Genomic DNA, 14146 nt, shown 5'->3' with positions numbered 1-14146 from the left:
TTATTTGGTGTGGTGGGTTCTCCGCATTGTGTTTAAAAGACTTCTCACTCCCTGTTTTAACAGAGAGGATGTTCCTGCCCCAAAAAGTCGGGTTTCAACGGCTCGAAGCTACACCGTGGGTTCACAGCGTTCCTCTCTGGGCTCCATGTCACCCTCCAACATGGAACCCTACAAAACCCATTACGATCGACTGGCTACAAATGACTTGGAACATCTACCCAATCACAGCCCGAGTATCAACCCTTCGTACAAGGTAGCTGCTCCTAGTCTGAATCGTATGGGGGCTGTTCCTGTCATGATTCCAGCACAACATTGCGATGGTTCCATTGTGTAACACCCCATTCAAACACCTTCTTGTCCTGACCTTTCTGATACACTACGTGAATTGAGAGGACTATCTTGAATTTGACAGTCCGCTAATATTGCGATTGCCTTTTGTACAGTGTGCACATTTAGAACGTGTCCTAGAGTTTATTCTTACCTGAAGCTGATGAGAATTTTTCGTAAATGTTAAGAGTTTTCTCTGTGAAGTTTTATATATAATTCATTTTGGGAAATTCTTGCACAAGCACACCAGAAAATGACTTTGGTTCACTTTAAGTTTGTCAGTTCAACTTGGTGTTATGATAAGGAGCGTGCAGTGTGGAGAATTGGGAGGTGGGCTGGAGATAGTGGGAGTCAAAAGGAAGGAACAGCAAGAATTCTCATCTTATGTGTATGATTGAGTGACATTTGGTGACATCCTTTCAGATGGTGGTGCTACCTGCAACCAAATATTTTTACACGCTGTTGCCAATACATCAAACGATTGACAGATCCTATAGTTTCGTATCTCTGCAGACAGTAGGAATGAATTTTCATTGATGTTAAATTGTTTCTGGTAGATGGTCCTCATTTGTACATTGCACCCTTAGCATCAATCCTCTCAAAAACTGATATTGAAATGGCTACCTACACACATCCTTGGCTTATAAATTAATGCAATTTTTATTCCTACTGATTTTTTATTTTAATTTTGGGAGGGATGGTATACATATGAGACTTCGATTCTCTTTCCTTAAGTTATTTGAAGTTCAGGGTTGTACTAAATGGATCACTCTCCCTTTTTATGCTGTTTTTAAACCAACTAGATGTCTCTGCATTGGGTGCCTTTTTTAAAATTAGTAAATAGAAGTATGTTTTTGATTCATTGAGATGCCTTTTATCATTTATAGTAGGATGGAATTTATGATCTTTTTGAAAACTTAATGAAAATATGGTAAAATAATGTGTATTCTGTATTATTTTGGTCAGAACGTTTGCTTAGTGAAGGTTGGTGGTCAAGTTGACCAGGTAAGTGACCCTGAAGCTTGAGGACTTGATATGCAGAGATACTTAGTCAGCCCTGCTCCTCTGTGGTTCACTAGCTAAGATGCTCAGTCTAATAATGCCAGTTGGATGGTCCCTTTGAAGAAAGTCATAAACATAAAATCATAGAAAAATTAAGGTACATGAATGATAGACAAAATGGCCCCTTCCTGTGCTCAGTTTTATAACTTTGCTTTCTTTAATGAGATCAGTAATAAGACTAGCAGACCAGCAATGCCAATTGCTTAGAGTCATAGTGATGTACAATCTATGTCGACCAGATATCCTAAACTAATCTAGTCCCATTTGCCAGCACTTGGCCCATATCCCTCTTAAACCTTACCTATTCATATACCCTTCCAGAAGCCTTTTAAATGTTGTAATTGTACCATCTTCCACCACTTCCTCTGGCAGCTCATTCCATACACACACCACCCTCTGCATGAAACGGTTGCCCTTTACGGTCCTTTCAAATTTTTCCACTCTAACCCTAAACCAATGCCCTCTAGTTCTGGACTCCCCACCCCACAGAATATACCACGTCTATTTGCCTGATCCATGCCCCTCATGATTCCACTGTACTCTGAGGTAACCTTCTTCACTGTCCACTACTTGATATTGCATTAGCTGTTGTGTTGCTGGAGTTGGTGACCTCGATAATCCTGAGATAGTGAGAGTTTCGGGTAGAAGTGACAGGCTCAAGCTGTCCCTCCAGTCTTCCAGACAAGTGCTGCTAGTGTGTGCAATGCGGGAAACTGTTGGTGGAGAAGAATCACTGGAAACATGGATATGGCTAAGGGAGAAGCAGTAATGTTGGACAGTGGTATTTCAGATTTCAGGGCACTATACATCATGGCCAGCATCTGCAGTCCTCACTTTCTCCACTATACGTCACAACCATGCAGCAGGGTGGATGTTAGAACTATGTGAATACTAGGCAGCATTACACAATTTTCATATCCCATGCCGCAATCAGATGATTTGCAATGCACCTCCACAAACGAACAGCCTTGTTTTGTGGGCCGTGTGGATACTGAATGGTGGGCGACAGTCCTGCAGTATCTAACATATAGTTGCACATTTTTTGGATCAGGAAAAATCGGGCATTGGAGTTAGGAAATGATGTGTTTTACTTCTCCACTGTTGATTTGAAGAACAAGTGATCAGGAACCAATTACTGCTATTGTATTAGAATATTGAAATTCTTTTTAAGCTCATAAGATTTTAACTTTCAACTTTCTCCTGTATTGTGTTTTTCTTTTTTTTGTTGAAGTGGTGTTATTTGGCAAAATGCTGGACACTTTTGTCTTCCGGCTAACTTTTAGAAGGAAATTCTAAACCTTTCCTATTTGGGAGTGTGCATGCATTCTCCCAAAGCCCTTCGTGTGAATCTAAAGGATTGATGAGCTTTAGAATTTTAATGTAACTGTTTTGTAAGAAGTTGAAAATTTGAATTTATCGTAGAGCTGTTTTGTGGATGTTAATCTCTGTCTTGTTTGAACCTTGTTGGTTAAAGTTATTGCATTATTCAAGCTGCAGGTTACCTAACCAAGAGGAGATGACATGTTAACGGATTTAAGTTAAGCAATTGGTGAAAAGACGTTAACTGAATGAAGTGGTGTAAAAACTGCTGATGTGGAATTTGGCTTTGTGATCCTGTTTTCATTGTACATAGAGTCCTGACTGGTGTTTTGACCATTCAGATATAGATATTATTTTTGTTAGACAGTGAAATGGGGACAGATTTAAGCTCATATTTTTTGATTTGTGTGTTGATTTGGATGTGCAGAAGCCTGGTTTTAATCTCATCAAATCCTGATTCTGTTGTGCAGCAACTCAAGCTATGAAGGCTTCAGAGTATTTTCATATGGTTAGCAAATAGTCATAGAGCTGTACAGCATAGAAATAGACCCTTTGGTCCAACTCGTCGATGACGACCAGATATCCTAAAGCAATTTAGTCCCACTTGCCAGCATTTCTCTAGGTTTGATTTCTGATTTCTGATGTCTGTTGCTGGTGAGTGTCATGATTTGGGAACTGTTCTGTGTTCAGGGCCAACAACATCAGCTGCGGTCAGGGTGGGGTCAAGATGGGTCTGCCTCCTACTCGTTGACATCTGTTGAAGATTAGAAAAGTGTAAGGAACTGATGAGGTCAGGATTCAGCCTTTAAGAGTCAGGCATTCTATTCAAAATCTCATCATGTGGATTATTGAATCCCTACAGTGCAGAACGAGGCTATTTGGCCCATCGAATCTACACTGACCTTCCGAAGAGCATCCCCCAAGACCCCTGCCCTATCCCCATGGCTCTGCATTTCCCATGGCTGAACCACCTAGCCTGCACATCCCTAGACACTACAGATAATTTAGCATCGCCAATCCACCCAACTTGCAGTTTGTACCATTGACAAGATACACTGTAGCAACTCACCATTACCTTTGACAGCACATTCCAATTTGGTGACCTCAACCTGCACATTCTCCTCCAAGTCACACATCATCCCTGACTTGAGCTTTTTTTTCCCCCCCTAGGTAAACACTAATAATTCCTTTCCTTAACAGCAGTACACAGCACCCCTAGACCCAGGATGGTAGCAGCTCGAGAAGGCAGATTACCCTGTGGCCTCCTCCTGTTCCTTTCTGTTCTGAGATTCCATGACTCCAAATTAGCTTCACTTATCAACAAAGTGTTTAGATTGTTGATTCCCCGTATCTGTTCCAAGCCACAGATGTCCAAGGACAGTTAGCTGTTACGCAATCTAAATGACATAACCTATCAAAGTCAACTCGCTGCAGTAATTTCTGAAAGATGAGCAACAAACAATCTAAAGCTAGAATTTCTTGAAGACTTGTCAGCGCATTATAGAAAGAGTTCTAATTTTATTTCTCTTAAATAATCTGTTTTAAACAGTCACATCTGCAGTCCTCTGATATTGATTGCCCTTGGGTCCAAACACTTGCTTGAGGGTGGGATGAGTCAGGAACATCCCACTTATTCCATATCTGGGTTGTGTTGAGATAGCTGGGCTGCTGTGCAAGGTTTTGTGTTGGGAGGGCTAGTTCACTAGAGTTCCTCCTTACAGCTGGCAATCGATTAGCCCCATTAAATAGGACTGACGGGTTTTGGGTGATGAGAGCATATGTGGACATTGGGATTTAGTTAGTGTTCTCTGGAGTGGAGTAGTTAATGCAGCCTCTTGCCATCTTTGCAAGTGAGAGCCAACCAGTGTCCCAAGGGAAAGGGATGTTGGGGGAGATGGGGATGTGGGCAGTTAATGGACATCAGAAACTTTTGTAAACGTTTATGAAGGAATGTTAAAACAAGCATGCAACCATGGGAGAGGTTGCTAAGTAGCTTGCAAATTGTTGACACAAATTGTATGCACTGATTCTCATACTTCTCTTGTACCTTGTAATGTTGTGTTGCCTCTTTCAGTTTGAAGAGATACACTTTTGATTATTCCTGTCATTTCTGTAGCTAACTTTAAAGTTTTTAAATAAATGTTTGAGATGATAGAAACTCTGGCTACTTGGTATTTTGTAAGGAGTTAAAGATCACTACATACATTATGAGGAGCAGCCTAAATTTGAGGGGGTGTTCCTATCTCTTTTCCTTTCTTTACTTTCACTTTCTTTATTTATTGTTCAGAAAATAGGAAATGGGATTTTGGATAGATGTAGATTCCCTGAGAATTCAACTTAATGTCAGGATAGGAAGAGACTATTCAGACCTTCGAGCTTGTTTCACTATTCAGTTCCACCATTCAACCATTTTGGACAGTACAGTACCTCAGTGGTTAGCACTGCTGCCTCACAGCGCCAGGGACCTGGGTTCAGTTCCACCCTTGGGTGACTGTCTGTGAGGAAATCGCACGCACTCTCTGTGTCTGTGTGGGCTTCCTCCCCACAATCCAAAGATGTGCAGGTTAGGTGGTTTGGCCATGGGTAATGCAAGGTTCCCGAAACGGGGTGAGTCTGGGTGGAATGCTGTTTGGAGAGGCGGTATGGACTCAATGGGCCGAATGGCCTGTTTCCACATTATGGGGATTCTATGATTTTAATTATTTCATGGCTGATCTGTATCTTAACTCCCTCACTCTGCCTTGTGTTCTTAACTTGCATAAGATTTTTAAGTATGTTTTTTTCTTTTCAACTTCACTGAATTTTCCCCAGCCTGTTTCCCCCCCCACATACAGTGGATTGGTTTTGAAGGGGAGGGAGTGCAGCGTATCCCAGATTTCCAATGCTCTGTGTTTGAAGAAGGGTAGGCAGTAACGGTACAGTGATATCACTGGGCTACCAATTCTAAACCCAGCTAATGTTCTGGAGATGTGATTTCAAATCCCACTGAAGAAGATGATAAAACATTGAATTCAATATAAACCCAGCTTACACAGCTGTTCCAGTGTCAGTTATTGCAGAAACCCATCTGGTTCACTAATGTTCTATTTTTACAGACAAATGTTCTATTTTGCTGTCTTTGCCTGGTCTGGCAAACGTGTGACTGTACACTCATAAGCAATCTGATGGACTCTGATCTGTCTTCTGAGTAATGAGGAATAGTCAATAAACTTTATAGAATCCCTACAGTGTGGAAACAGGCCCTTCAGGCCAACAAGTCCACACCGACCCTCCGAAGAGTGACCCACCCACACCCCGTACCCTATATTTACCCCAACTAATGAACCTGACCTATACATCCCTGAAAGCTATGGGCAATTTAGCAGTCAGTTCACCTAACTTGCATATCTTCTGACTGTGGGAGGGAACCGGAGCACCGGGAGGAAACCCACGCAGAACATGGGGAGAATGTGCAAAGTCCACACAGACAGTTGCTGAGGGTGGAATCGAAACTGCATCCCTGGCACTGAGAGGCAGCAGTGCTAACCACTGAGCCACCATATCACCAGTTTCATGAGTGACACCAACATCCCATGAACAAGTAAAAATGTCCTCCCTAATGTCTCATTTTGAACGCCATTATGTTAGAAGTCAGCATAAAAAGGAAGACTGTGATAACTATTGAAACCATCAGCAATATGTGGGAGCATATTTGGAAAGACAAGTCTTATTTTAAATATGTTAAGAGCATTCTGAGTTGAAGTCATTGGTTTGATGAGAGCAAATTGAAGATGAATGAAGCCATCAAAAGAGAGATGCACTGGTCACCATGTATGAAAAGAAAGAGCTTGCATTTATATAGTGCCTGGCACGACCATCAGGATTTGCCAAAACACTTTAAGCCTTAGAAGTACAGAATGGGCTATAATCATCATTGTAATGTTGAGAAATATGGGAGCTAATAGTTAGGTAGGTAGCACTGTCAAACAGTAACGTGCCAGTCTTTTTAAGTGATGTTGGTCAATGAAAAACCACCAGTCAGGGTACTGCGGGAGAATTGCTTATTTATGTGAAATGGTATTATCAGATCTTTGAAATCCACCTATGAAAATGAATAACGTTTCATTTGAAAAGTCGCGCTTCTGACAGTGCAGCACTCCCTCAGGATTGTAATTGTTACCATCAGGTAAGGAAGGATGAATTAGCACCAGCAAGAATGCAGTTCCAGTATATATTTGACAAGGAGCCAATTACGAAGTTTTTTTTGAGTGAAAGAGTAATTTTATCTACTAATAGAACAGAACATTACAGTGCAGTACAGGCCCTACAGCCCTCAATGTTGCACTGACCTGTGGAACCAATCTGAAGCCTATCTATCCTACCTATTCAATTTTCATCCATATGTTCATCCAATAACCACTTAAATGTCCTTAAAGTTGGCAAATCTACTATTGTTGCAGGCAGTACGTTCCGCGCCTCTACTACTGAGTAAAGAAACTACTTCTGAAGTCTGTCCTATATCTATCACCCCTCAATTTAAAGCTATACCCCCTCGTGCCAGCCGTCACCATTTGAGGAAAAAGACTACCACTGTCAACCTTATCTAACCCTCTAATTATCTCGTATGTCTCAATTAAGTCAACTCTCAACCTTCTCTCTAACGTAAACTGTCTCGAGTCCCTCAGCCTTTTCGTGTAAGATTTTCCCTCCATACCAGGCAACATCCTAGTAAATCTCCTCTGAATCCTTTCCAAAGCTTCCACATCCTCCTATAATGCGATGACTAGAACTGTATGCAAGTGTGGCTGCACCAGAGTTTTGTACAGCTGCAACATGACCTCATGGTTCCGAAACTTGATTCCTCTGCTAATAAAAGCTAACACACCAGATGATATCTTAATAGTTCTATCAACCTGAGTTGCAACTTTGAGAGATCTGTGTCCATGGACACCGAGATCTCTCTGCTCATATACACTACCAAGAATCTTACTATTAATTCCGTACTCTTTATTCCCGTTGCTCCTTTCAAAGTGAATCATCTCACACTTTTCCGCATTAAACTCCATTCACCACATCTCAGCCCAGCTCTGCGGTTTATCTATATCCCTCTGGAACTTGCAACATCCTTCAGCATTATCTACAATTTAACCGACCTTAGTGTCATCAGCAAATTTACTGACCCATCCTTCTCTGCCCTCATCCAGGTCATTTATAAAAATGACAAACAACAGTGTCCCCCAAACAGATCCTTGTGGTAAGTATGAGTAACGGACCTCCAGGATGAACATTTCCCATCAACCACCACCCTCTGTCTTCTTTCAGCTAACCAATTTCTGATCCAAGTCACTAAATCACCTTCAATCCCATGGCTCCGTATTTTGTGCAATAGCCTACCGTGGAGTACCTTATCAAATGTCTTACTGAAATCCATATACACCACATCAACCGCTTTACCCTCATCCACCTGTTTGGTCACAGTCTCAAAGAACTCAATAAGGTTTGTGAGGCACAACCTACCCTTCACAAAACCGTGTTGACTATCCCTAATCAACTTATTCCTTACTCAATGGTTATAAATCCTGTCTCTTATGACCTTTTCCAGCACTTTACCCACAACCAAAGTAAGGCTCACAGGTCTTTAATTAACAGGGTTGTCTCTACTCCCCTTCTTGAATAAGGGGACAACATTTACTATCATCTAGTCTTCTGGCAGTGTTCCTGTAGACAATGATAGCATAAAGATCAAAGCCAAAGACACTGTAATCTCCTCCCTGGCTTCCCAGAGAATCCCAGGATAAATCCCAATCAGCCCGGGGATGTATATATTTTGACATTTCCAGAATTACTGACACCTTCTTGTGAACCCCAATCCCATCTAGTCTAGTAGCCTGTATCTCTGTATTCTCCTTGACGACATTGCCTTTTTACAGTGTGAATACTGACATAAGGGAAGCGCTAAATGAATATCTTATCTCCTCGGACTCTGCGCACAACTTCTCACTACTACCCTTGATTGGCTCTAATGCAGAGGAAGATAGTGAGAATGTAACATTAAGCTTAATGTGTACACAATTTAAGAAGGGATGGAGTCAGAATAAAAGGAAGATTTAAGAAAGCATGAAGTTTGAAGGTATGAGGTGTAGGTTTTTAACCTGAGACCACCGTTGTTTAACTGATGCCTTGTAAATCTCATCAGGAGCGAACATTTCTGTTGCACCTGGTGTGGTGGCCAATATGGTCGGTGGTGAAATTTGATTTAATTAAACATTTTTAAAAAGACTAGCCTTCTGCTGACATCATTACATTGTTATACCCTCTGTAAAAGACATTAATATTGGATGTCCTTATCTAGTATGGTCTACATGTGACTGAAGATGCATGAAATGTGGTTGACTCTTATCTGCCCTCTGAAATGGACTAGTAAGCCACTCAATTATTAAAACAAAATGCATAGTCTAAAGAAAGGAATGAAAACAGTTTGACCACCTGTCATTATCCTAGGCATTGAAAGCAACAACAGCAAACACAGGCCATTGACTCCGTGGCTAACATATATGGAGATTTGTGCATAAATTAGGAGGGATATCTCTCAGTCAAGAAACAGCCTGAAGTATCTGAGTGGGACTTTGCAGACCACACCACTACCAACCCTGGCCAGGAGAGATCCAGCAGAGATGGCAACACAATGGGAGACAAGCTGGGAGGGAGTTGCCTTGGGGGTCCTCGACATTGACTTTCAACTACATGAAATCTCTTGGCATCAGGGAACATCTGGTTGACCTCATGTACTGAACCAAGAGTGGGGTGCTGGACAAACACACATGGCAGGCAGCATCCGAAGGGCAGGAGAGTTGATGTTTCAGGCAAGATCCCTTCATCAGGAAAGAGCCCATTCCTGATGAAGGGCTTTTTGCCCGAAATGTCAATTTTCCTGTTCACGGATGCTGCCTGACCTGCTGTGCTTTTCCAGCATCCCACTTGACTCTGATCTTCATCTGCAGTCCTCATTTTCTCCCATGTACTGAACCCCCAACCCCTTCAGCAGATGAATCATTTCTCCCCCCGCTTGTTGAACCCGACTTGGAGGAAGGCATTGAGGATGGCAAAGGAGCAGGTTATACTCTGAATGAGAGTCTTCCGATGTCCATCACCAAGAGTGGCCTGGTGGCAGAGTTACCAGCTGGGTTGGTCAGGTCCCTGGGGACATTGCTAGTGCAGTGGGTGGTGAGAGAACCAACAAGAGGGAGACAGACTTGACCTTATTTTTACCAGAATGTGTGCTGCTGATATACCAACCCACGACCATAATGGTTGGAGTGACTATTGTGTGTGGAGACAATGTCCTGCCTTCATTGAGAGTACAGAATGTGCAGGAGCATTTTGCAGTCCAGAAGCAGGCCATTGTCTGAACTGGACATGGATTTACTTACTGTTCTGTAGTGTGGTACTGTTGCTGTTCTACCTGAGCGAGACTGGGCATTTGTTTGACACTTTTGGCCATGAGCAGCAGAATTGTGTTCAATCACAATCTGCAACCTCCTGCTCCAGCACATCCCTCCCCCCGCCCCCCACTCCAACATTACTGTCCAGCCAAAAAACTCCCCAGAGTGAGGGAGGGGAGGGCATACAAAGTATAACTGAAAGATGAGATGGTATGCTGGTGAAGTTAGGACACTGCTTCCATTGTTGGGCATAGAAATTGCCTAATGTGCAATAGATTGAGCGATGTGCTTCCATAATGAGGGGATCCTATCCAAGCTCTGATCTCTTAACACATCCACTTGTGAATTCTGGCGGGCGATTAAACAACTCACTGGTGAAAGAGGCTCCACAAATATTGTCAATCTCCTTGATGGAAGAACCCAGCACACCAGTGCAAAAGATAAGGCTGAAGCATTTGCAATAATCTTCAGCCAGAAGTGCTGAGTGGAATGATCCATTGTGGTCTCTTCCTGATGTTCCTGCTATTACAGATACCAGTCTTGGAGTCATAGAGTTATTTAGCTTAGAAACAGACCCTTCGATCCAACATGTCCATGCTGGCCATCAAACACCAGGCGACACTAATGCCATTTAGCTGCATTTGGTCCATAGCCTACTATGTCCTGGAATTTTAACTACTCATCTAGGTTCTTTTTAAGTGTTGTGGGCGTACCTGCATCCAGGTACCCTCACAGGCAGCAGGTTCCATATTTCAAACACCTACTGAGTGAAACATTTATTCTCCAATCTCCTCTAAAGCAGTTACTCCTAACCTATATCCTCTCAGCTTTGGCACATTTGCCATGGGGAAAATATTCTCATGATCTATCCTGTCTGTCTCTCATAACTTTGTATATTTCAATCAGATCACCCTCCCATGTCCTCTGCGCTGAGGAAAATAAACCATCTGGAAGAAATAGCTGAGGGCACTGGATACTGTAAAGGCTACGGGCCCTGACAATGTTCTGGCAATATTACTGAAGACGTGCTCCATTTATGAAGCTGTTTCAGTATGGTTATGAGACAGGCGACTGCTGACAATGGGGAAAATTTCCCTGGTACATCCTGCTCATAAAAAGCAGAACAAATCCAACCCGGCCAATTCTGATCCTAGCAGCCTACTCTTGAACACCAATAAAGTGGTGGAATGTCATCAACCGCACTTTCAAACACGACTTGCATATGAAGACTGCTCACTTGGACCCTCTGTTTGGCTTCAGTCAGGATGAAGAAGGGGAACATCCAAAGGGCTGACTTCTCCACCTCCTGATGCTGCCTGGCTTGCTGTCTTCTCTCAGCCTCCTTCCTCTCTACTTTGGATTCCAGCATCAGCAGCTTTTTTTTTGTCCCTTGGTCGAGCCATAGACAAAAGAGCTAAACTGCAGAGGCAAAGTGAGAGTAATTGTCAGTGCCATTGAGACTTTGTTTGACATCAAGGAGTCCTAGCAACACTCAATAAATCAATAAGAATTAGCAAGAAGTATCTCTCCTGCTCAGAGTCAGACCTGCCCTAAAATAAAATGGCTGAGGTTGTTGGAGGTCAATTATCTCGGTCTGGGAGCATCAATGGACGAGTTGCTCAGGGTTGGTCTTCAGCTGTTTCGTCAATAACCTATGCCCAAATTCTATGGACAATTAACACGATAAAACCCTTCTGATTTCATGATCCCCGTAAAACCAGAAGTTGGGAATGATTGCACAATCATTAATGTCCAGTACCATTTGAGGCTCCTCAGATGCTGACAGAGTCTCTGTCCACATGAAATAAGAGCTGGACAATATCCAGGCCTGGATTAGAGTATTCCTGATGTAGGGCTTTTGCCCGAAATGTTGATTTTTCCTGCTCCTCGGATGCTGCCTGACCTGCTGTGCTTGTCCAGCACCACTCTGATCTAGACTCTGGTTTCCAGCTTCTGCAGTCCTCACTTTTGCCCAATGTCCAGACCTGGGCTGACAAGCGACAATTAGTGTGTGAGTATTCCATTGATCACATTAATTACAAACTTGGGTTTTCAGGAGACAAGACAAAATGAACAATGTTTTTTTGTGAAGCCTCATCTGTAACTATTCCATTGGTAATGGACCACTTTTACCAGCACTAATCCTCATTGACATCCATCTCGGCTTCTAAACATTATCCTCTATGCTCTTCTCCCTCGTGTCTATCCCACTCCTCTGGAATGTAGGTGTTATCCACCTCAACTGCTCCTACCCTCATGAATTTTTTAGATCACATTAGATTCCCTACAGTGTGAAAACAGGCCCTTCGGCCCAACCAGTCCACACCGACCCTCCGAAGAGTAACCCACCCAGACCCATTTCCCTCTGACTAACTCACCTAACACTGTAGGTAACTTAGCCGTGGGAGGAAACTACAGCACCCAGAGGAAATCCACGCAGACACGAGGAGAATGTGCGTTTCCCAACCAACTTGGGGTGGGGGCTTTATAAAACAGCCCTATCATTTATAAAAGATATGTTTGAAACTTTGGATTCTGGGGTAAGAGTGTCATTAACATTTTCATGATGCCAAACGCATTTGAATAATCCTCCATTTAATGTCATTTGATCTCCTTTATCCTGCTCCTGTATTTCAATAAACACCAGGAGATAAGGTACAGACTTTCAGGTCAAAGTGTTACTCGATATTTTGTTGCGAGGTGAATACTGCACATGGCTGTAAATCTGGAGAAACCCGTTCAGGAACAACACTACAGGTTCCTCAGTAATTCTGCCTTCTTTTGAATAGCTTTTTAATTTTGTTTTAGTCATTCACAGGATATGGGCATTACTGGGTAGGCCAGTATTTATTGCCGAGGAGAGTTAATAGTCAATCACATTGCTGTGGGTCCGGAGTCACGAGAGTCATTAGTGAACCAGACGGCTTTTTCCAGCAATTAGCAATGGTTTCAAGGTCAACATCAATTCCAGATTTTCATTGGACTCTAATTCCATCATTTGACTTAGTGAGATTCAGACCTGTGTCCCCAGGACGTCACCTGGGTCTCTGCAATTAACAGCCGAGCTATACTGTCATACCTTTTCCATCTTGTCTACTTTTTAGTTTCCTATTCAGTTTTAAAATTTCATGTGGACACTCTCAGAATGCCTTGGTTGAATTTGAATTCTTATTTTCTGGGAGGTGAATTAATAGGCCAGTCATGCAGACAATGCGTCACCACACCTAATGTCTTCCAGTACCTTCCCTGAGTTGTCATTCTTCAGCTGTGAGCCCATACAGAGTGTATCAACAGGCTATTTGACTGTCATTCTGGATCAGTGATGCTGGAAGAGCACAGCAGTTCAGTCAGCATCCAAGGAGCAGCGAAATCCCCTTGGATGCTGCCTGAACTGCTGTGCTCTTCCAGCACCACTGATCCAGAACCTGGTTTCCAGCATCTGCAGTCATTGTTTTTACCTATTTGACTGTCATGTCTATTCTGTTGTTGTGTTACTGTCCAGTTGTCATCTATATCACCCTGGCTCTCAGCACAAGCAGGAGCCTTGTCAAACCTATTCCCAGACACCATCACCACAGACCAGTAGGCAATAAAGACTCTGGGGCATCCCAGTACACTGTCAGAAAGGTGACTTGAAGTCTAATCTTTGCTGAAATATAGGAAACACACCTGGAAAGTCCCACAATCACCTCAGAGAGAAGAAGATTACGTACAAATAGTCCCATTCAGCTGTTCTTTCCTCATAACATTCCAAATGTTTCCTGTTCCATGTAATTGTCCAAAATATTTGTCTTTGAAAGTTGCCTTCCAGTTAGTACACACCAGATTGTAATAGTTTGTTGGGGTTTCAATACAACCACCTGATCTCCCCTCTGGATCGGTCAATGGGTGACAGTGGGACTACTTCAGCAACAAAGACCAAACCAAATGCCAGCTGTCCCTGGGTGCGGCGTTTGGTCTATGTTTCTGTGTTATGCCCCTCTATGTATCCATGTTATACCCCTCTATGTTTCTGT

The 14146-nt window shown here is 42.7% G+C and overlaps 1 protein-coding gene across 2 annotated transcripts in view; it reads left to right on the top strand.

The window, feature by feature from the left end:
* Positions 1-14146, top strand: part of cxadr (CXADR Ig-like cell adhesion molecule) — a 100854-nt gene that overhangs the window by 73743 nt on the left and 12965 nt on the right. Inside the window, exon 7 of one of the 2 annotated variants that reach the window (XM_060833847.1) lies at positions 64-253. In XM_060833847.1, the coding sequence (XP_060689830.1) occupies positions 64-253 (190 nt within the window). Of the gene's footprint in view, positions 1-63; positions 531-14146 lie in introns of those variants that run through there. The other variant, XM_060833846.1, reaches the window with a different exon arrangement.

The sequence above is a fragment of the Hemiscyllium ocellatum genome, chromosome 12 (genome assembly GCF_020745735.1).
Source record: "Hemiscyllium ocellatum isolate sHemOce1 chromosome 12, sHemOce1.pat.X.cur, whole genome shotgun sequence".
Classification (NCBI taxonomy): domain Eukaryota; kingdom Metazoa; phylum Chordata; class Chondrichthyes; order Orectolobiformes; family Hemiscylliidae; genus Hemiscyllium; species Hemiscyllium ocellatum.
The sequence above is the reverse complement of the archived record's forward strand: the minus strand, read 5'-3'. Positions and strand labels throughout refer to the sequence as shown.